Here is a 22,506-nt window from a genome sequence, read left to right as displayed (position 1 = left end):
AACTGGTGTTAGACATGTTTTGACGCTTCTTGGAGATCTTTGCCTTACATTCATTCTCATGTCCTGCAAGGCCATAAGAATTGTTTTCATTTGAAGTGATCTTAGTAGACAGCTAATGGGAAGAGGTTTTTTCCTCCTTTATAGGAGGCTGTTCAGCAGTGGTATCAGCATTATGCTCAGGCATATAACTCTACCCAGGCAAGAGCCGATGAATTTGAAAATGAAGCCTCTGAGGTGAGAAATAATTTTATTTTCTTACTGTCTCCGTTGGCTGTATCTCCCATCAGCTGTAAGGGTGCTTTTGGACTCTGGACACCTGCTTTGTTTGTTGATAGTGGCTGCTGCCGTCGGTACCACAGAAATAAGGGGCTGGAGAGCGTGGGATGAATGGCACTGCATGGTCACCTTCTGCAGGGCATCCCTGCACAGTTACTCTCCAGGATTCATACTCACACTTTTGATTGTATCTGGCATAAATATTCCTCTCTCTAAAATGCCACAATCCGAAGTTACCTGTACACTTCAGGAGTGTATTAAAATACTCCTACCAAGAAACAGCACACCATAACGTTATTTCCCAGGAAGTCTATTGAAGGATTGTTTCTCGTCCAGGCCATTATATAGCCCGAAGTTTCTGTGACCAATGAGAAGCACACTTTTTTTTTTTAAGGAATTGCGTAAAATAAACCATCCCCTGAATCCTACATTTTGCTCAAGAAATTGCTGCATGCCTGAGCTGCTGTGAATTGTACGCTCCTTTTAGCAACTGAGTGTGACTCAGATATTTTCATATCTGCTGAGTGCCCATTACTATATCAAGTAAAAATGAATTACTAAACCTATTTTCTTTCAACTTCTGGTTGATCATGGATCCCATTCTGCATTTAGGAATCTACAGGCAGCTCTTACCCAGACTACAGTACCTGCTTGCAGGTCATGCCTACACTTTGCAGTGGAGCCCAGGGATCATACCAGCCAGGCAGCTTGCAGCTTCCTCCACAAAACCCATTCAATAAGGTGAGAGCAGAGACTGAGCAGAGTGGTTGCAGATGCAGCCCGAGCCAGCTGCTGGTGGAGGTGCTTCTTATTTGTCTTATGCTGCCACCGAGTGGACTTTGGACCCACGGCAAGCCGAGGCAGAGCTTTTCCACTGCATCCGTGCTCCTCAGGATCCCAAGTCGCTCAGGATCACGCGCAGTTCCTGGTGGATGTGATAAATAAAAGCAGTGGTTGGGCAGGGTGTGCCAGCACCAGACCCCCTCAGAGCCCTCCCGCACCCTGGAGACAGTGCTCCTCACTGCCCACAAACCACCAAATCCCACAGGCAAAGAAAGGTTTGTGAAGTAACTTCTTGGAAGGATGGTATCTGTGAGGGTGAATGTGCAAAAATGCCTTGAAGTAGGCAAATAAAGTAGGAAGTGAACAAAGGAGGAGGAGGAAGTTCCCACTGGTTTTAGATGGGGGTTTTTGCCTGACTTGCAGATGTTTTGCAGTGAGTGCCACTGGGCTAAAACCTCTGAAGCGGAGTTAGCAAGTCACAGCAGCGTCCAGGTTACCTACAGCTGCCGCTTCGTAATACTGTTAACTGGATCCTGGGAGGAAAACCATTTTAAAATGGCTTTCATTTGAAATATATAACAGATGTCAGGTGCAACCTACTTCAGCTAGACTCATTGAGCAAAGCTTCCTTTGTCTGTTGGACCCAGCAGACACTTAGTTTCATCAATAAAAGATGCAGGAGGGATAGGGAAATGCTATGGAAGAGCTTAACGGAGGCTAGAGTCTGGACTAACAGGCGGCCAGTTTAACACAGGCCGAGGCAGTGGGGATAAAAGCTTTGTTCAGTCTGAGCATAGGTCTTCTCATTCCCTGAGTGCCTTGGAAGTCCTGAGGAATTCATACTCTCATGCTGTAGGTAAATCACATTTCTCCTGTTTTTACTGATGGGAGAGACCTTAAAAGCCAGATTGTCATCTGTTTTGGAGCCGCTGCAGGGAAGTAGCCCTGTCAGTGTAACGAGCTGCTGCCTTTGTGAGTCCAGCCCCAGCCACGCAGCCATGAGAGCGATGATAATCTCTCTGAGCGCTGCTGGAGGGACGCCGAGCTGGCTCTCCAGCCTCTAGCGCAGCTCGTGGCCCTTTGCACGGTGCCCGGGCATGCCGAGAGGAGCCACAGCTGAAGTCAGCAGTTGCATCTGGGAGAGCTTAGGGGCCCAGCCTCCTGCGTGGCTCTCCTCCATCGCGGCGTTAAATCCCTTCGCTGCGCAGAGGTTAGCAGCAGGATTCAGCGCATGATGTTCTGGCATCCAGGAACTCGCATCTCAGACATGGCGTGAGATTGCTGGTTTTTGGAGGAGATTTAGAAGGAACACACAACTGTAGCAATTCATGACTCCTGAATAGGAGACAAGGCCTGGCTGGAGCTGGCTTTGGCATGTCTTGGGATAAAGATGGCCAAAGCCTGAACATGGTGCCATGGGCTGTTGTGCTGGTTGTGGCTGGGATAGAGTTAATTTTCTTCACAGTAGCTAGTATGGGGCTGTGTTTTGTGCTGGGATTTGTGCTGGGAACGCTGTTGATCACACGGGGTGCTTTCATTACTGCTGAGCAGTGCTTACACACAGTCAAGGCCTTTTCTGCTCCTCACCCCACCCCACCAGCGAGGAGGCTGGGGGTGCACGAGAAGCTGGGAGGGGACACGGCTGGGACAGCTGACCCCAACTGCCCAAAGGGCTATTCCATACCATACGGCGTCATGCTCAGCATATAAAGCTGGGGAAGAGGAAGAAAGGGGGGGATGTTCTGAGTGATGGCGTTTGTCTTCCCAAGTCACCATTATGTGTGATGGAGCCCTGCTTTCCTGGAGATGGCTGAACCCCTGCCTGCCCATGGGAGGAGTGAATGAATTCCTTGCTTTGCTTTGCTTGCGTGCGTGGCTTTTGCTTTACCTATTAAATGTCTTTATCTCAACCCACACGTTTTCTCACTTTTACTCTTCTGATTCTCTCCCCTGTCCCACCGGGCGGGGGAGTGAGTGGGTGAGCGGCTGTGTGGGGCTTGGTTGCCAGATGGGGTTAAACCATGACAGCTGTGAAACCTCTAGCTCTGTGCAGCAAAAGATAGCACTTTCAGGTTCCTAACAGCTCTGATATGACTGGAAACAAGTGAAATTGTAACAGGAGGAGGACATAGTCTGGGGTTTCAGATAACTAATACCTTTCAGTTTATTTCCAGTCTAAAGAGGAAAGCTTGTACGTGGAGGTGATGTTGAACAGCCTGCTTGAAAGTTTGTCTTAATGCCAGATGCCATAAAAGGCAGAGTGTGGTCGGTCCCTTGGCATAGACTAAACAGAAGTACAGTTTGCCTCTGCAGCGAGGTACTTTTCTCATTCCTGGAATCAAAAGATAAATCTCAGTGAAGAGGGCACACAGACTGGTCCCCAGGAGGCTCTCTATCGGTTAAGAGTGTGTGCTCGTGTGTAGGCACGCGCTTTAACCCTGCAACCCGTTTTTCTCCTGCTTCTGTGAGCTGCGTTTCAGAGGATCAAGGAGGAGCATGGTTAAGGATTTGTATGAACCACGCAGTGGAGACGCTGCACTCTGCCACGCGAGCCAGGACAGGTGGAGGGTTGCCATACACTTGTGACTACCGTACACGTGTGACATCCCCACGGCCATTAGGAGTGCAGGAGAGAGGATGGGGGAAAACTAAAAGTCTTTCCTCAAGCATGTTCCTATTTATGATAATGACAAAAATGAAATTGGAATTAGCAGAGGGTAATTTGAGTTGTGAATGTGAATTAGCAAGGGGTGCTTCTGAGAACTGCTAGAAAGGCTTGGGCTCAGGGACATTTGGTCAGCACAGCTGTTCTTTTGATTTGAGTTAAGGAATTAGTGTCCCGGTTTGTGAAACTTGTTAAGGTTTCTAAAATACTCACTCCAGCACGAACCAAAACCCCAAATCTTCTGATCTAGGAGCCAGGCTTAACCCAGGACACGCAGTGTGGTTGAGCAGGATGTGGTGAGATCAGATTCAGGTGGTTGTTACAGGGCAGATGCTTCAGTCTTTTAGAGCAAGGGGACTGTTTACACCACTTGGTAATGACATTAATGACACGCTGGGGGAAAGAGAGAAGTGATCAAGATGAGGGCAGTGGGCTCTACTGTGTACGTACAGCTTCTAGTGCTGTAGGGCCAGGGATAGTGCAACGTCCTGCTCCGATGGATCCCAAAGAGGAACTGAACCTGAGCCTCGCGTACCCGGAGCCCTTGGCGTTGGGCAGGGTTAGGTCACCTGTGCCCTCACCAGAAACCCTCCTCTGGGACCCTCGTGTCCTGTGTATACCCTGAGCATCGGGGTGAGGCATGTTAGTTAAATCGAAGTTTTGATTAAAAGAACGGTTACTGCTCTCTCCCTCACTTCGGTACCACATGTAAACTCATGCCTGCAAGGGGCAGATGGTTACCCATAATCCGCAACGCAAACCCGCTTTGGCATGGCTGGCAACCAAGTCTTTCGACATCTGGCTTGCACCGATAGCTGTGCCAGGACAGTTTAACCCATTCAGCTCTCCAAGGGAAAAGAAAGAGGACCAAAAGGTGTCCCACTGGTGACTTCCTTTGAAGGATGAACGTGTCTGGAGCTGCTGTGATGCTGCGGGGTACTAGCATGGCCATTATGCTACTGCTTTTTAAACGCACAGTCTGGAGCAGGGCCACCTGGCCCAGCCAGCCCTTTGCCCTCACAAAAACGCATGTATGGTGGGGCACCAATGCATTTACGATCAGTTTTTTAGGGAAAGGGCACAAACACTGACTCATGAGCTGTGTATAGCTGGACCTTCAAGCCGAAGGAGTCGGGCCTTTGGAGTCGGTTACTGGCTCCTGGTCCCTGGTAGTTCCCAGGCTAGAGCTTTATTTATTGACACCGTTTGCTCTGGATCATGTGTCACTTGTTTTCTTCTTGTCCTTAGGTGGCTCCAACGAGAAGCGAGAAGCGAGGCTCTTCGTACCTCATTTCCTCCCCAGACCCTGGCCCCGTGGAGTACCTTGGCCAGCAGACTCAGGGCTCCGCAGTACGTTACGCAGAATCGTCTCTAAAAAAAAAGCGCGTTTATTGAGACCTAAATAATCACTCCTGCCTTAGGGTGTGAAGGCGGGCTTTTCGTACCTCTGCTATTTATTGCTGCCTTAACTTCAGACAAATAATTCTTCTTTCTGTGTGGGTTGTAAGTATCCCAAGAGGAACAACCTCTGTAACGGGCAAATTTGCCAAGGAACCGGTACGTATTGCTACAAGGTTAGCCATTTCGCGGTAGTCCGACTTGCCTTCTGAAAGGATGGGATGGCGTTTCCTTTGTCATCTGCCACTGAAAGTAACAGTGGGCTGAAGGTGACAAAGCAAAGTAACTTGGTGAGTTTTGGTAGCTTACCAGCCGAAAGCAATAAAAATACTGAGGAGGGAACGCTGATCCTTTCTCTAGTCCTCAGACTGAGGAAGTTAAAAGATGAAGTCTTGCTAGTGATTTTTTTTCTTATTTTTTTAACTCAGAATGTGGGGTTTTTTTCAGCTTACTTTTTCCAGGATTAAGAGTTCTGCATTTACAGCCTTTATATTTTTAATATTTCTCTTAATCCTGGAATGGAGATATACCAAATGTATTACCAGAGCCTCTGTGATGTTTTCAATAAATGTTTCTTAAAAGTAAGATGCTATACTGTGTGCTGCCTTGCAATATTAAATTTGCTTTGGATAGGTGATACTTGCACAGTGAAGTGCAAGTATCACCTTTATCTGCTTTTAGGCCAAGACTCCACAGCTTTTCCTTGGAATAAGTAATGTACAGTTAGTGACTGCAGCTGCGTAGAACAGTGTATGTGGCAAAGCACCGTCCTCCTTCCACCAGGCACGCGTGCCAGCAAGGCAGGGCTGCCGGCAACACTGTCAGGTGGTGGCGTGTTGTTAAAGATAACTGAAAGTGGAAGAAATCAACTGCCTGTTGTACTTTTTCTGACTTCTTCTGGATCTGGATGATTCACAGTTAGAGCAGAAGCAATACTGACGTGCTCCTTGGATGACGTCTTTAATCCTGCCTTCCTGCTCTTCGCTGTATTTTTCCTTTTTTTTTCTCCAAGCATCTTAACTTTTGAAATCTGCTGCACTCCAAAGCCTGCTAGAGCAGAGCAGCCTGGCTCCGGTTTCCCCTCCTCCTTACGCATTACCTTTTGCATGAAGTAGTTCTCAGTAGACGGAAGAGCCCTTTACTCGCTCACCTGTCCCAGGCGTACGGTACGGGCTCACACCCGTACGCCGTGAACCGCAGCACGCGCAGCCTGCCAGGGTCAGCACGGCACAGACCGGGCTGCCGCTGCGCATCACCCAGCCAGCTCCCCCGGGGCCGAGCGGATTGCACCACGCAGACATTGTTTCCCAGCTTTGTATTTCTGTTCTCTTTTTTTTGCCCCCTTTTTTTTTAAAAAAAAAAAAAGACATTGTATTTTTAGCTGATTCACTAAGCAACTCTGGCTGGAGTCTTTCTTTTCTGCTGTTAATCGTTGTAGCTGAAGACTTAGAAATTGTTACTATTGAAATCTGTCTGTGGCAGATAAATTAGGAGCCAGCCCTCAGTGACGGACAGCGTGGGTTTGCTGCCTTGGAATCCTGTTGCAAATTCATTTGGACTTAATTCACTGAGCATTGAGGCCAGAACCCAGGTCCTTACTTAATCGTGCTAGATAATACTGAAGCCATTTTTCAATACTGATTTTTTTTTAAAAAAAAGTCTTAAACTCTGCCTTTCAAGCTTTGTGATGTGACCAGGGTATGTATTTTCAAAGCTTAAAATCCCCCCCCCCCCCCAACTCAAATCACTCCTCCCTCAGCAGTTGTGTTGTACAGCTGGGACACGCTGCGCATACAGGCAGTAACTGCTTCAGACAGCCACGCAGCTTATAGGAGCTTTTCTGGGATTCTACACATATGTATTGATAAATTCACTTGTAATAGTTTGTTCCAACTGTTTGTATATGCAACTTCCTCAACTTGTTACGCTCTTTGATGAAAATAAATTGTTGGCACCCATTTAAAATGGATTTTTGTGGGAGGAAAACATCTCTGGACTACCTTGAAAGTAATCATTTAATGTAGTAGTTAAATGGTGGCTTTGAAGACAACGTGTTCTCATCACCTTTCCTATGGAAGTTATGTTTTAAAATCTTCCTCTGTTTAATTTATTATTAAAAAAAGATACGCACATGGAGAAAAAAAAAAATCTTTATTAGATTTGTTTGTATAAAGAGTAACAAAGTGCTTACAGATTTAAATCAGGTTCATAAGTGACATACAGAAAAAACAGGTAATACTGTAAAAATAAATCTGACCTCCTTGCAGCTCATAATTACAATTTTATATATATATAGATATCTATCTAAAGACCTCTTTCTGTTATTGCCAGAACTGAGTATTTCCTCAAAGCGTTTTCAAAAATCCAGGTGTGGTGGGAAAACAATATTGCCTAAGTCCTAGGACATGGGTCAGCAAAAGGTTTCCAGTTAACCCACGGTTTATCGAAGCCTGACAGGTTTACAGAACAGAGCAGAGTGCCCTCCCTTGACTAGCTTACAGTTTAAATGCTAAAGCTGGTCCTGGCAAGGAAACAGACATGGTCCCAGTCTGTCCCCCCGGCTTTCCCTTTGGTTAACTGAATACTGGACAAGCGCATGGTTGAAGTCTAAGTCAAATTAAGTAAAAGCCAATGCTGTTATTTAAAGACTCGTCGTCTTAGGCCGAATGAACAGCTGTACAGAACTGCTCAAATGAATTAACCTGCTGGCCAAAGAAATCATCGACCACAACGACGAGCGTGACGTGCACCCCTCGGATGGCACCGCTGGTAACAAAAGACTGCTTCGTGTGTTTGAGGTGTTCTCCTCTCCTAGGGATGCTGCCCCGCTTGCACAGTCCTCTCCTTTAGCTAATTATCCTTTGGTAGGGGAGTGCTCCCCCAGATTCTGTACATAGATTCATTTTCTTTTCTATCCCCAAAGTGTGTAATTAATTTCCTGTGCACATTTCACCGCACTGTAGTTCACTTGCAGTACAAGCTGAAAAGCATTGGGTTTGCACGTTTCATAGCTACCAAAACGGTGGAAGCTTCAGCGGGTAGAAATGTGTAATGTGGGAGGAGGGCTGAGTTACGAAAAGCAAATACCTTTATCCAGAAGCTGGGTTCCTCAACAGAACTTGTAACTATACATGCTGAGCCATGGGGTTTTTTGTTTGGTGTTTTTGAACATGACAGTCAAGCAATTTTTTTTTCAAAGATATGTAAGAGCTCAGAACTGCAGCCTGGTTAAGCTGAGCTGATTGTTTTGTCTTCTCTGGATTTTTATGCCATTTTCTCCGGCTTTTTATGGGTTTTTGTTACTCAAATTTAAGTGCACATGAAGGGTATTTGTCAGCCAAACTTTTTTTTTTTTAAAACCTCCTCAAAACCCCATAAAAATTATTAAATTACAGTCTCAAGTGCTCTGACGTCCCCTAGTTGAGTTATTCAAGGAATAAGTGTGCACAGCAGAATTGTTTTAAATGCTACAGCTGGCACCGAGAACTGCAGTATTCTGTGACACCCCTCTTTCAGTTCGCATTCATCAGGGTAGTGCAAATGGTGGCGAGACTGTGACCAGATAGAGATAAAACTGCCTTGCAATAACAGCAGCAAAAGGAGTTGAAGCTATCGTTTCTGCCATACCTTTTAATTAATTTGATCCAACTGTTGACTAAAATTAAAAAGGAAAACTGTTGGAAAAAGAATCCTTTAAACACATTAGCACAGTCAGAGTACAAATTACAGTAGTTAAAAAAAAAAAGAAAAAAGTCTTGGGCATTTATGTTTTGACAGGCATGTAAAGTACTGACAGTATAAAAAAAATTAATTACATTTTACTCATAATTGTTTCAAATCCTTGAATCAGATTGTGAAAGCTTGTCCGTTCATCATGCTTGAATATCCAGCACTTCCTCATCAGCTGGTCCACCTACCAACAAAAAAAGAGAAATTTTTAAAGGATGGGTGAAACATTTCATTGGATTTTCCAGGAAATGTAATGGAGCAGATGCTCACTACTATGAAAAGAACAACACTGGCAGAAACAGGCCTCCGATTTTGATCAGAATTAGCGAGTTTCTGTTACCAGTGGTGTCTTTTGTTTAAGTAGAGGTTTATGTTTGTCTGACAGGGCAAACGGTTGATGCAGTGGTAGCGTAGACAGCCGAAAACAAGGCAACAGCTTCATCACCGTTTCAGGAGTGCGTGTTTTATCACAATGGCTACTGTGTACCTCTCCCCTTGACGAGGGGCCAGGCACCCACAGCCTGCTTCACCTCTAAACACCGTACCGGTTCAGGCACCAGGAGCCTGTGGGAGAGCAGGACAGGCAGCCTCTTAGCTCTGCTCTGACCTTCCACTGCGGAGTCACCCAGCTCCGCAGCGCAGGGCTCGGGTCCCACACATGCTGCTCACCTCCCCGTCCCTGCGAGTCCCAGCAGCGGCTGCCTGCCGTGCGCTGAGCCACACACAGACAAATACCCTGCCCCTCGCCTCCCTACAGCCTTCTCTTGCGGCTCTGGCGGAGGCTGTGGGTCTACAGCCCGGCCCCAGGGCAGAGTTGGGCTGTGTCCTGGCTCCTCCAAGGGCAGAAGACAGGCTGTGCGTCGGGGTCTGCCAACTGAGACCCTGCTACAGTGCTTCTCAGTCTGGGGTGCTGCGCACCCAGGAACTCCGTAGTTCAAAAATGAGAAGGATTCGCAATTTTACACGGATCCAGATACTAAAGCAAAGATCTTAACCCCTCTGAAGGGATGTCATGAACTTGGGAATGTCAATGTCAAAAACCATTTTAAAATAATGCCTAGAAAAATGCGGAAGTGCCTTTCTAACAGCGTACCTGAAGCGCTTCCTACCAAGATTAGCCAAGCCTATTCAACCATCAACCACCAAAGAACGTGTGGTGCTTTTGCTGCTAATTTAGTGTCAAAGGAAGGACACCGTTATCAAAGTGTAGGTGCATCCATTACCTCCTCTGGGCAGTTGGGTGGACGTGGCAAGCGCTTTTCTTCTTGCAAGACACGCACCAGCCGTGCTACCGTCATCTGTCCCTGCGTGGGGCCGATCATTTTCAAGAACTCCTGTGAAAAGAGCAGGAGTCAGCTGCGCATCCTCTTACCCTGCACAAATCCAGGCCATTTCAATTTGACATTAAGATGACATTTGAAGCTCAAAATGAAAACGGAACAGTAGATGCTTATCGTACAGATACCGTGTACCATATGTTCACATTAGAAAACAGTAACATTTATAAATACAGTTTCCTCGCCAGGACATGCAGTCACCACAGCTTATCTCTGTACAGGGTCTTTAGTGAAAGACAACCATGAGGGTTGTTTTCCTAAGATAAAAGAGATTTGTTCCACTTGTTGTTTCCAAAAATAATAATTTTTTTTTTAAAAAGCTGATTTAAGCAGCTTGAGTGGCAATTTCTTTCACAACCACTTACTGCCATGGGACTGGACTCCGAATCACAGTAGGTAAGCAGTTCATACAGCGTCACCCCAAACGACCAGACATCTGAGGCGATGTAAAATTTACTCTGAAGCAAGCACTCTGGAGCATACCTGCGGACACAACATGGCAGCGTTAAACTTTATTCAGAGCTGCAGAGCTCTACTCGTACATGCATGACTCAGATGCATTTAAAGTAAGCCAACTAAAGATGCGCGGTCTGCATTTGTAGAGTCCTTGTACGTAAATTCATGTACCCACAGTGCTTGGGATGCCACAGAAGTAGTAAGCAAGGTACAGCGGTTACACAGCAAGTCACTGTGAAACTAAAGGAGACCAAAACTAAAAACAAGACCGTGGGAAAATGGATGATTGAGTACAGGAAGAAATAAAGAGCGCAAGAGTAGCTAAGTCTAGTCTACCAGGTGCCTCTTCCTTGCTCTGATGTTGTAGCTTTATTTAGGCCTCTTATCAAAACAGGAAAAATCTTCAGGACGCCTAAAAGCCTAAGTCCACAGGAGCAGACAAGTTATGCCGCTGCGCAGTCTCGTTAAGGAAAATGAGTTAGAAGTTATTACCAAAAAACAGGGCTGTCGAGGTCGTCTTTGACGGTGTAGTACTCCTTATCGGTCTCGATTGCTTTGGTGAGACCAAAGTCGCCAATCTTCACTCTGTTCTCGCTTTCAACAAGGACGTTTCTTGCTGCTAAGTCACGGTGCACGTACTGACAGGAGCCCAAATAGTCCATTCCCTGAGAGACAAGAAAGCCTTTTATGCTAGTTTCTCCAATACTTTAATCACTGTTTTTCTCCAGCTTCCCCTTCAAACGCTCCCTTGCTCCTGCACTAGTACTCTCTCCAGCTTTCCCTTGACAGGTTTTCCAACTGTTGGCACTTTCCAGGCTCCTTTTCTGACACCCCCCCCTTAAACTCGGCCTTTGGGTTCCTCGCCTGTTGAGACTGCTGTTTCCGCTTTATGCTTTTTGATCTTCAGCTGAGCAGCCACCATCTCATTCAGACCCTTCTCTCCACACCAACTGTTCCTTCGTGTGCTGCTAAAACTGAGTGTCTCTCTACGCTTCTTACAAGTGCCCGGTCCACCATAACCACAAAACCACAGTCTCCTGCCAAAAGCACGTTGCTTCACACAGCCTGATTGCACTCGCATCTCTTCCTCACTTTAGACTTGCACGCTGCTCCTTCCTGTTCCCAACACACCCTTTCTAAGGGCTGTCCTCCCTCCTAATACTTCAAATTCTGCAGCAGGAACAACTTCTCGTAGTAAACTTTTATGCAAGGGAACCTGGTAATTATTCCCTTGCTGATCTTTGTGCCGGTAGCACCTGAAGCACGGGAGAGACTGCTTTAGGATTCAGGTCCTTGGTGACAAAGCAAGGAGAATGGGTTTGTTCATAAAGCAAGCCTCTCCTCCCTTCCCCCCCTCCTCTATTAAATTAAATATTAAACTAATCAAACAGAAGAGCTGCAGGAAGGCTCTGGTGCCAGGCTCACCTTGCAGATCTGAACCGCGTATCTGAGCAGCTGTTTGAGATTGATTTTGTTCTTGTTCCGGGGCAGATACTCCTTTAGGCTCCCAGAAGGAAGAAATTCCATGATGAGCTTGATCCCACTTCCTCCTAAAAACAGAGCGTGTGTTTAATTTGCAGACACGTGACCCTTCTCATGTCATTAACACCAATAACTTTTGCACAAGCCCACAGCACTGGTAGCATTTGTAACGGTATCGCATGACCACGGCCAGGCTATGGGCTAACTCCCATTATCAGTCACTGTACCAATCCAGAGGAGAATCTGTTCCAGGCAGGACAGTTACTGAACTTAAAAGTTCTTAAAGTGTTTAATATTGGCTTATTGCAAATGCAAAAATATAAGACAACAGAGCTCTTCTCTATTAATAATGTATGCTTCTAATAACGACCTCTGGAGTTACGGGGTTATGACCCGGCTGCAATGGGCAGCTCGCTCCTGGAACACAGACACCACCAGCCTGCCCAGGTGCTCATTTTCTGAATGGATTTGGTGAGAATGTCAACCACATTGCTCACATCCAGGTTAACCAGGCACAAAAATGAGGAGGAGGAGGACTTCAGAGACAAATTGCTGCTTTTTCCACAAAGAGAGAGATCTAAACCCCTAAGATTGAACTAAGACTGTTTTGCTTTTTAAAACGCTTCATTTTTAAAGGAAAACCCTTATACTTTTAGCGTATACTTTTAATATTCTGCGTGAAGATTTACCGTCTTCTGTGCAAATTCCCTTATATTTGACGATGTTCTCATGATAAAGATTCCTCAAGATTTCTATTTCCTTCTTGAGATCAGCAATGTGATTCCCTCCACTCTCTGGCTTTAGAGATTTAACTGCCACTTGCTCCCCTGTATTGTCGCCTTCTGGGTCATATCTGCAGAGTTCAACCTTGCCAAAGTGGCCCTAATTGTAAAAGAAAAGATAGCGTTATTTAACACACCGCTCGCTATCCGCAGTGTCACTGATGCGCTGGTTTAGGCATTTACGATTCGCATCTTCCTGTTGTGACACAGAAAGCGCACACAGACAGCTGTATACACACACACTTGTCTGTGTTCTGTATCTGACATTCTCTTACCTCGCCCAAATCACGGATTCTTTTCAAGAATCGTTTTTCAAAGAGTGTGGGATCGACCTCTGTAACGGGCTGCTTCTCCGAAACGATATCAGGATCTGGGAGTGGAAAAAAAAGTCCCAGGTCAGACAGATTCCCAACAGGGACATCTTGGTCTTGACACTTCAAGGCATCCTTGCTCAATTCCAGTCTGCTGCTGGTAATGCGTTTCTATCCCTACTGTCACAACTTGGCTTATTTAAACCCTGCCTACTTCGTGACAGGGAATTCCTTCCATTTGTACGTGCCAGTCTATCACTTGCTGATCTTCCTCACTTTGTGGGTTGCTCACTGGGTCTTCTTCCAGATTCTGATTCAGTTTTCTCTCAACATACTTCCCACCCTGTCGTAGTTATTCAGCTTCTATGATTATTTATACTAGGTATGGGACATCAAGTTTTGCCCTTAATTGATCGTCTGTTAGTTGTTCCGTAGTAACGTCAACGTAAGATGAACCAGGAACCAGAGTTATCTATGTTAATGCTCTGATTCGGTCAAGAGAGTCCGGTGGAAATCTCATGGAGCTCACAGATGGTCTTGAAACTAACGTAAGCTGTTGTATAAAATACGGACCCTCAAACGAAATGGCAGTAACACCAACACGGCTTAAGCCCCACATTCAGTACGAATTAAACACTCGCATCCTATTTGCGCTCATCTATAGAAAGGGCTGTTTCCATTGTCGTAGGGACGCGACACACTCCTGCCAATACAACCGCAGACGTGCAAGAATGCTGCTGGAAGGTGCCCGACTTAGCCAAATAAACCAGCCTTCCTTATCCCTCCCTCCAGCCGATACGCAAAACCAGGCCTTACTTTGTTCCTCCAGTTTGTTGATGTCTCTCATGATTGCGCGGAAGAAGGGTCTCTGGTGGGGGTCGTAGTTCATGCACTGTTTCATCAGGTCAGCGAGTTCCTTGCACGATGGTGTTGCCAACACAAAATGCCCCTCATAGAACCTCTCCTTCTGTAAGGTGCAAATGGAAACTCCTGCGTGAATTTTAGCTTTTAACTTAATAAACCCACGTTCTACAGCAGAAGATGTGACCGTTAGATCCTTAACTCATTGTGAACTTTTACTTAACTTTGCCAAGGAAATCCTCCTTTCCAGCAGTAACTCTAACCCATCTCCTAACAGTAGAGAATTATTATTGTGCTGAATCTGGTGTAGTTTGGAGCAACCACTTAAAACACACAAAGTTTCTAAAACGTGCTGAAGATTTCACCTTTCAGAAGTTATTTTTCTGCCAGGTTTGCCATGTTACTTATGCACCAGGACAAACGGCCAAGTGGAAATGCTTGTCAAGGAAACAACGTGATACTGGCTGCTCTTCACAAGCCCTGAGAAGGTACCAGCTTCGGGGCAGGTGGGACGAGGGTGGGCTCATACATTTTCTAAGCTCTGCAGAGCTACTCCAGCTGCCTGCCACACGCAGGAAGCGGACTGTAGCCAGGGCAGCAAGTTCCCTTTGGCTACCTCCTGTTAAAACAACTTGGGCAGTGACTCAAGTACTCAGTCATTTCCTTCAGACGAGCAGCAGCTGCCTTGCTCCATCGCCTTCCCAACACAGCTAAACTTCAAGAGAGAAAAAGCACATTTGGAACATATGCTGAGGGACTCTGGCAGTGATGAATAGAAACTGCCAGCAGTAAGGCAGAACAAGATTAATTTTTTTGTCATTATTATTTTTTTATTTTAGTTTTCAGAGTGAACAATAATGGTATCCCACAGGAGACTAGTTCTGAACCAATGTCCAAAAGAAACGAGCAAGAACAGAAGAACCTAGCTGCTTTTAAGCAGAACCTCCATCAGTTTATAACTGGGCATAGGGGTTAGAAAGGGATGGGTGTGAGAGCATCAGAAGTTCTGTTTAATTCTTACTATGCTGAGTTTTGAAAATCCCCAGCAAGGTCAGGCTGAAGCAATAATCAGCAATTTTTGTAGTAAGGACGAGAATTCCAGCTGCAACCTGTGGCAATTGAGATGGATCAGCCCCTTATCAAGTCCAGCTGAGCTGGTTTTCATGTAAGTTGAAAGCAACTCAAATTGGGTACGGAAACGGAAGTGCCAAAGAGGAGGTAGCTGAGACATCAAGGTAACGTTTATGTAACGTAGTTTTACCTCTGCTAACGTCTTGTCTTTCAGTGGTATTTCTCCATTATAGCAGATTTCCCACAGCGTTGTACCAAAACTCCACTTATCTGCTGCAACGCTTAAATTTTTGGAGTCTTCAACACATTCAGGTGCAATCCAGGGGATTCGCTCAACGCATTCTTAGATAAAACACAGAATCAAAGCATTTTGGAGTTAATATCGAAGGACTAAAAGAACGGCCTTCTAACTTCGTTATTCTTGTCTAACAGCTGCTTAACTAAAACTAAAGCTGCAGTATTTGTCCACTTTCAGGGAAATCTTGATTCTCAAATCCCTGTTCTCAGAGGGATGTTTCTGTGGCTTTTACAAGCTCGTGCCTTGAGCCATCCAGAAACTGAGATTCCTTCTATACTACCTCACTAGATGTAACATGACTTTTTAAGAGAGATGAATACAATAAGCACCCACCGTCAGCAACACTCCTTCACTTCCATGTCGTTTTCAGATTCATGGCAGCCAATTACTTCTATTCTAGAGCCAGTTCTAGCTGGTATAAATGATATTTTTTTCCTTTCCCCTTCCCCACCACACTGACAAGAGAAATCCGATTCCTGTACCATACCTTGTCTGGACAGCACAGTTATTGGTATTCCTGGGTCGCTCAGCTTTATGAAAGGACCATATTCAGTGTCAATTCCCTCTCTTGCCAGCAGGATGTTTTTAGTACACACATTTCCATGTACCAAATCCTTATCCTCCTACAGTAAGGGAGGAAAAGGATATAGTGAGTCCAGTCAGCTAGCAATGCTCTGCAAGTGCTCTAACATACCTATAGCATAGGGGATCACTGTAAAATACTCCACGCTGGAATCCAAAAACACAGCTTGGAAGAAATTATCCTAGAGAAAAACAGGGAAGGCAGGAGCAGGGAAACATACTGTTCACACTTAAGCATTTGTATCTGTAGAGCTGATGCATTTTGGAAAAAAGACCGACATTATATTCCTTTTTCACAAAGAGCATTAATTGCTCATTGCACGGTCCCACTACCTGAGACAGGAAATTCATTAGTTACTAATGCACATGAAACCTCCGCAGCGTTAGATTTTAGCAGCTATAGACGATGCTTTTGCCGAGATGCCTTCTTACCAAGTAGCTTAGTGCACTTGCAAGTTGCTTGGCAACTTTGAATTTCCAAGGAGTTGTCAGAACTTCACTCTTCCGATGCATGAACAGATCCAGAGGCCCAAATTCAACAAACTCTTCAACCATGATATCTACAAAGTCAGGTGCATAAAGTCAGTATTGCAATAACCAGTGTCTGGAGTAATCTAATAAGCCTGTTACCGTCTTTCTGCCCCCCCAGGCAAGCTGGTTTCAATATGTCTTTGTATCACCTTCCTCAAAGTTTATTTTGGTCCTCAAGAGTCCAAATTAAAAGGCTGAGAAGAGTGGCTTTGTGTAGTAAATGAACAGTAAACCTGGAAAAAAGCATTTCAAAGACCACAGGGCAGAGCCTTCCCAGGGAAATAACTTCTGCCAGAAGGCTGGTTTGGATTGCCACTACCACTATCACTCTGGCATTCCAACCTCAAGGAATCGTCCTGTTAGGCACTTATTCAAAGACAGCATTGGAAGGGGAAGCTTGTTAGTAGAAAGCACTTTGCGGCTGCCTTGTTGTTGCAATTCCACTTCTGTCTGCACTGAAAAATCAAGAGCCAGCAGCTGCTAACCCCATCTCCCCCTCTGCTAGCACTGAACTGAATGGCTGCCCTGTCCCTACACCAAGCCTGCTGCTTAAGCGTGCTGCCTAGAAAGATGTTCCCCAAACTCACTTTCTACATCACGGACGCAGACTCCATGGAGGAGGACAATGTGCTTGTGAGACACCTGCCTCATCATGCTTGCTGTTTCAAAGAACGCCTGTTAGGAAGTGGAAGAGGTTAGCCGTTAAACTGCTGGTCATCGTGGCAGTCATCCAAGTGTTTAACAAATACAGAGCATCAAGGAACAAAAACATTTGGAAAAGATTACTGTGTTTTCCAGTACCATAAAGGGTCAACAATGGTAGGGATGTGCCATCCCGCTGTAGTAATGGGGCAGTGGAGTGCTGTCAGAGATGCGGTGGTGGTCACTAGGTCACGTAAGCAACCAGTGCTCTCCCCTGCACTCTCACAGACATGCGTACGCTAGGTCTTAGCATCCCCGTGTGACGCACTGGCCTCTCCTACTAGATGATTAAACAAAATGCAGATCAAGCAACTTGCCTGTGGCCATGTCAATGACAGAACTGGTGACGGACTCACAGCCCAACGCACAAGGCAGAGGTAATTTCTGGTAGGCAGCAGTACCCTCACTGAACTCCACAGCTCTCAACTGACACAGTTGCAAGACCGTGGGTATGGGTACGATGGTGCATTTCATACCACAGAAAGGTCTGGGTCTGTTTTCCTTGCGCTTATGGTCTGCGTGCGTGCAGGCTGGAAGTGAGCACTGGCATGCTCCAGCCAGAGCCGATGCTGCTGCCTGTCTAATGAGATCAGCTTATCGAGTATCTCAAAAGCGCTGGTCAATGATGGATTTGACTGCCTAAAATGGCGCGTTATACCTTCAGCATTTTCCCATTCCCCTACTATATACACAACCCCTTTTTTAAAGGCTTTTCATAGTTAACCATGTCCAATACTGTAAGACCCAGTGTTTGTACTACAACAGACAAAAAGGAAAACACTTACCAAAGAAATGTCTCTGTGGCTGGGGTCCAAGACTTTGAGGAGGACTTTAATCTCTTTTTCATTTTGATATCCTTCATTCTCGTCATCTCTGTAGTTGAGAATCCCTGAGTAAATCTGTGTTCTCGTCCCTCTTCCAAGATGTTCGCCCTAAGACGTGACACACCATATATTTTTCAAACCAGGACACGAAGCAAACGAGTGTAGATTTACATAAATACTTAAATCTGCACTCTATTCTGCCTCTCCAAGTAGAGAGCGGACTTAGCCCTCCACTTGCTCTAGCTACATATAGACTTAAAATTATTACAGTGGAAAACCCATGACAGCGTGTTATTCTTTGCTTTAGTAGTCTCTCTGAGCATACTCACCACTGTAAACTCATTTGAAATTAAAGGGTTATTACATCTCCATTAACATCAAACAGGTTCAGTGTGATGTAACGGTATTAGACTAAACACCAAATGAATAAATAATAACTGGCCTCTTATTTACAATAAGCTGCTATTGAGGCAACCTTTAATGTGTTTCCAAAAGTTAGAGGAAGTAATATTTCAATGGAACACTTTGTTTGGGAAAGCAATTTCCTCCTAAATAACAGAGGATTCCGCCTTGGGATATTTTTGCAGGAAGTCTGCATGCTGACTGTAAATATACCAATCAAAAAACAATTAACACAATTTATATCTGTCCTCCCTGGTCAGTGATGCAATTTAAAAAAAAAAAATACACAAAACCTTTTATTTAACTGAAGAAGCTAACTGCATGATTTAAGAGCTCAGGTCTTTTAGAAACATTAAATGTGATTTGTGCATTCAAGCCACGGTGTGTTTTTTGAAGTTCATTCAGGTCACCTGCATCACTAACTGCAAACAACTGTCAGAAAAGTTGGAAACATAGGTGCTAAATCACAAAATTTTGAATGCTAAGACTCTTCAGAGCTTTTGAATATTTCACCCTTTTTTTAATTGTAGGATATTATCTTAAACCTCAAGTTGCCTGTTTCTCTGGTATGTCAGGCTTTAAAAGCTACAGCCACATTTAGCAATAAACCAGCTGGGAAGAGCAGCTCTTAAGACTTTCATGATTTTTTAAGAATGACTTTAGAAGCACCTCTTCCCACCAACACTAGAAAATTGCTCAAATATCAGTTTGATTTCTAGTGAAAGGCATTACTTCCAAGCTTGCTCTTCTTTTTCCACACAAGAACCTATAAACATTTAGATTCTGTAATAAGAGGCTTTAATACAAATAAAGATTCAAATGAAGTTTTTGCTGAGGAGAAATGGGAGTGGAAGAACCAGCCAGAATGGGGTGATTTTATATTACTTAACCGGGTACGGTGGGCTGTCACACTTCTTTGATTGGAAGAGAGAAACACAGCTCAGCACCTATCTACCTGCACGATTTCTTCCTTGAGGATTCGATGGAAACTCAGCTGCCCTAGGTGATAAACGGGCTGCCATTCCTGCGCCTTCTTGGTCGCAACTAGCAAGTTGGAGATTTCTGGAAGGCAAGGAGAGAAAATAGTCTTTAAGACTTTTCAAAGCTAACTGCATTCACCCTTCTCAGTCAATAACATCATTGTATATGCTCACTGCAAGGTAAATCCCCAAATGAATAAGGAGGAGGGAGAAAAGAAGAAACTTTGACTTAACTTCTGCTCAAGTCATTTCTACTCTGTCATTCAACAGAGAATTCACTACAGGAGAGCTACATATTTTATATTATATATACAATCTTACTATTAGCTATATTGGGGCTGATATTAAGAAACTGATAGTGTTTACTGCACAGAGAAATACCCGGGACTGAAAGAGGCAATTCCTCTGCTGTACATTAAGTAAAATAACACACACTCCCTCCTGCCAACAGGTACATCTCCTTTCCAGTGTGCAGATGGGTAAGGGGTAGCTGGAATCTCATTTCCTCTCTTACCTCCTTGAAAATGTCTTGCTCTCTGGGAAATGCTAACAGGCTGTTTACAGAGCACTAGAATTAAATTGGGGAATGGGAAATGAACAGAAGGAAAAGACTCAAAAGCCCGGTGCTTCCCCCCCACTTCTGGTCAAGGAGAGGCATGGTTAGATCCAAAAGTCTTGCACATGAATTTTGTCTTCCTGTGTTTGACAGCAGGCGTTATTTATTACGATATGATGGTTTTAGATGTCTGCATGCATGTGGCCTTCCCATTACTGGGAGCAGAACAAGGGGCTAAACCATGATCTAGCACTCTGAAAACAATCAGTAATGAACCATACACTGGAAAAACTGCTTTATTTCTGCATCTGCTTTGAGATTCTGCATCTGCTTTCTGCATCTGCGAACTTCTTTGAGAATAACCAATTAAATAGACAGATTCAAAAAGAAGAAAAAAAGAAGAAAAAAAAAAAACAGGGAAGAGACAGAACAGGGAACAGCACAGATAATGCACTGGATCCCAGCGTAACTAATGCCCATGAGAAGCTGAAGTGGGCAGTCAATTCCTTGACCCGTTTTATTTTATTCCAAATACAGCTGTGAAAATGTAATCAAAATGTCAAAATGATTAACCTCTCCGTGCTCCAGACAATTACCAATGTTCTTCAAAGCACTGATAAGCTCAGTGTCTATCTACAGAGTACTCTCCTCTAAAACCGTCAGAACAAGCAGGTAATTAATGTAGCCGAGTTATTCCCCTTATTCTAACAGGAAACCATTATCTGATCAACACAGTCATGCCACTGTGTTTCCTCTTTCATACAAAATTCAGCTGCAAGACACTTGGAGTTTATAGCAAACAGTTTTAGTAAGTGTCGGCATTAACAGTTTAACAAATGCATGATTGTCCCAGCCCTCTAAAATCTGACCTCACAGATGGATCTACTGACTGCAAGGCTGTTCTGCTCACTAACAGTTGCGGGCCAAGCCTTCCCTGCTGCTTCACGAAGATTAATAGAGTAAACAACAGCTCATGATGAGAGCGAACAAGCTTCCAACGAGAGGCTGCCACACAACCACTGCAGGTCGCACCTCTGCTAGAGGAACGCAATGTGATGCATGGGAGCACTGCCTGGCATACGTGACTCGGTGGAGCAAGGGAAGAACCTTATATGGTCCCTGCTTCGCCGCAGCATTGCAGCCCATGACTCTGAGTCAGCTGTGACATTTTCTTTTTAAACAAATCTAGAGTTCCACCTCTGCCGTCGATACTGCAGGGCCAGCTGTTTAGGTGCAAAAAGGGAAACCAGAACTTTTCTCGCTGTCATTTGAAAAGTTCACACAAACAAGGCTCATGAGAAGCACCAGCCCCTGAGCATCCCCGTGCTGAGCTTGTAATATTAAAAGGAAACCGTAAACCTTGTTCACAGTGCTTCCTTTTACTTGTTGACACGACTCCTCCTCCACGGAGAAGGAAGAAAGTTTATATATAATTTTTTAAGTGACAAAAGAGCTTCATACAAGAATACGGAACAAACCAAAGACCCTAAGAATGCTTCCTATTTCTGGAGTTTGTTTTCTTTCAACAACAAAGTTCGTTGCTTCTCTTAAAGGACAGATTACCTCTTGGTTTTGGCTGGCAGCACCTCTTCAGTGTAAAGCTTATGTTGTCTGTTCGAAGTATTTGTCCTTTCAGGTGATCCATCAGCTCTTTTAAGGATGAGAAAGACTTGTTTGAACCATGTAGGAAGTACCCGCCTTTCTTCACCTCAATCTGGAAGTTCTTGTACTGGACTGAATTATTTATTGTCTGCCATTAGGGGGGAGAGGGGAAAAAAAGAAAGCAAAATACCAATCATTAAAGTGAAAGAATGTTTGTAAAGCCATAAAAGCTCCCCAAAAGCCTTTGAAATTAATGTAGGACCAATTACTCACTTGCTTCTAAGCTAGGGTCCTCTAATCAAACTCCAACGAAGTAGAAAAAGGCCCTAAAATTCCTATAACCTTCAGTCCCAGGAAGGCTCGTAACAATAGAGTGGAAGAAGAGCAACATAGAGATGCAATCATCTAACCGGTCCAATTACAGCTTCTGTGTTTTGCAGAGCCTGAGAGCATGCAGAAGCCCTGACTCTTCAGGAGGAATTTTCTCTTCACTTGGTCAAGAATTGCAGAATCTGGACCATGGTTTCAAAATCTCAACTTAAAAATAGCAAAACTCCCTTTCACAACCCAGATTGTTCAACAAGTGAAATAAGATTTCAGGATGTTGTTCAAACCTCCCAGTTTCATTCAGAGGTTTGGGGGAAGAATGACTGAACTTTTGTACTACTCTATCTCAAGCCCGTGCCCTTTCAAGTTCTACCCTCTACTCCTGCTTCCTCACCTCCCCCATGCTGCAGCTTTGCGTCACCTCTCTCTTTCCTCTCTAAGCCTCGCAATGAGGTTGAATGGTTTCCAAGACAAAATTTATTTCTTGTTTCAATGCCTCAGTTGCCCGGTCTATTAGAAGACAGTGTTGATCATATAGTTTTTTTGCAAAT

The 22,506-nt window shown here is 44.7% G+C and overlaps 2 protein-coding genes across 10 annotated transcripts in view; one reads left to right on the top strand and one right to left on the bottom strand.

Moving 5' to 3' along the window:
- Nucleotides 1–7,192, top strand: part of RAVER2 (ribonucleoprotein, PTB binding 2) — a 45,535-nt gene extending 38,343 nt beyond the window's left edge. For 2 of the 8 annotated variants that reach the window (XM_072866516.1, XM_072866513.1), the window contains exons 12-15: nt 145–234; nt 889–1,017; nt 4,973–5,074; nt 5,804–7,192. In XM_072866516.1, coding sequence (XP_072722617.1) covers nt 145–234; nt 889–1,017; nt 4,973–5,074; nt 5,804–5,866 — 384 coding nt within the window. In that variant the 3' untranslated portion in view covers nt 5,867–7,192. The other 6 variants (XM_072866515.1, XM_072866517.1, XM_072866519.1 and 3 more) reach the window with 6 other exon arrangements.
- A 62-nt stretch (nt 7,193–7,254) lies between these two features.
- The window catches only part of JAK1 (Janus kinase 1), a 66,744-nt gene continuing 51,492 nt past the window's right edge, over nt 7,255–22,506 (bottom strand). For both annotated transcript variants that reach the window (XM_072866511.1, XM_072866512.1), the window contains exons 11-25: nt 21,590–21,776; nt 19,446–19,552; nt 18,050–18,196; nt 17,150–17,237; nt 16,464–16,591; nt 15,937–16,072; nt 15,342–15,493; nt 14,036–14,186; nt 13,184–13,278; nt 12,816–13,008; nt 12,070–12,194; nt 11,137–11,309; nt 10,554–10,671; nt 10,075–10,185; nt 7,255–9,035 (exon numbers count right to left, since the gene is read on the bottom strand). In XM_072866511.1, the coding sequence (XP_072722612.1) occupies nt 8,934–9,035; nt 10,075–10,185; nt 10,554–10,671; nt 11,137–11,309; nt 12,070–12,194; nt 12,816–13,008; nt 13,184–13,278; nt 14,036–14,186; nt 15,342–15,493; nt 15,937–16,072; nt 16,464–16,591; nt 17,150–17,237; nt 18,050–18,196; nt 19,446–19,552; nt 21,590–21,776 (2,013 nt within the window). In that variant the 3' untranslated portion in view covers nt 7,255–8,933. The remainder of the gene's footprint in view (nt 9,036–10,074; nt 10,186–10,553; nt 10,672–11,136; nt 11,310–12,069; nt 12,195–12,815; nt 13,009–13,183; nt 13,279–14,035; nt 14,187–15,341; nt 15,494–15,936; nt 16,073–16,463; nt 16,592–17,149; nt 17,238–18,049; nt 18,197–19,445; nt 19,553–21,589; nt 21,777–22,506) is intronic.

Source organism: Ciconia boyciana, chromosome 7, assembly GCF_034638445.1.
Source record: "Ciconia boyciana chromosome 7, ASM3463844v1, whole genome shotgun sequence".
In the NCBI taxonomy this organism is placed as follows: Eukaryota; Metazoa; Chordata; class Aves; order Ciconiiformes; family Ciconiidae; genus Ciconia; species Ciconia boyciana.
This window is presented reverse-complemented; position numbering and strand designations above follow the sequence as displayed.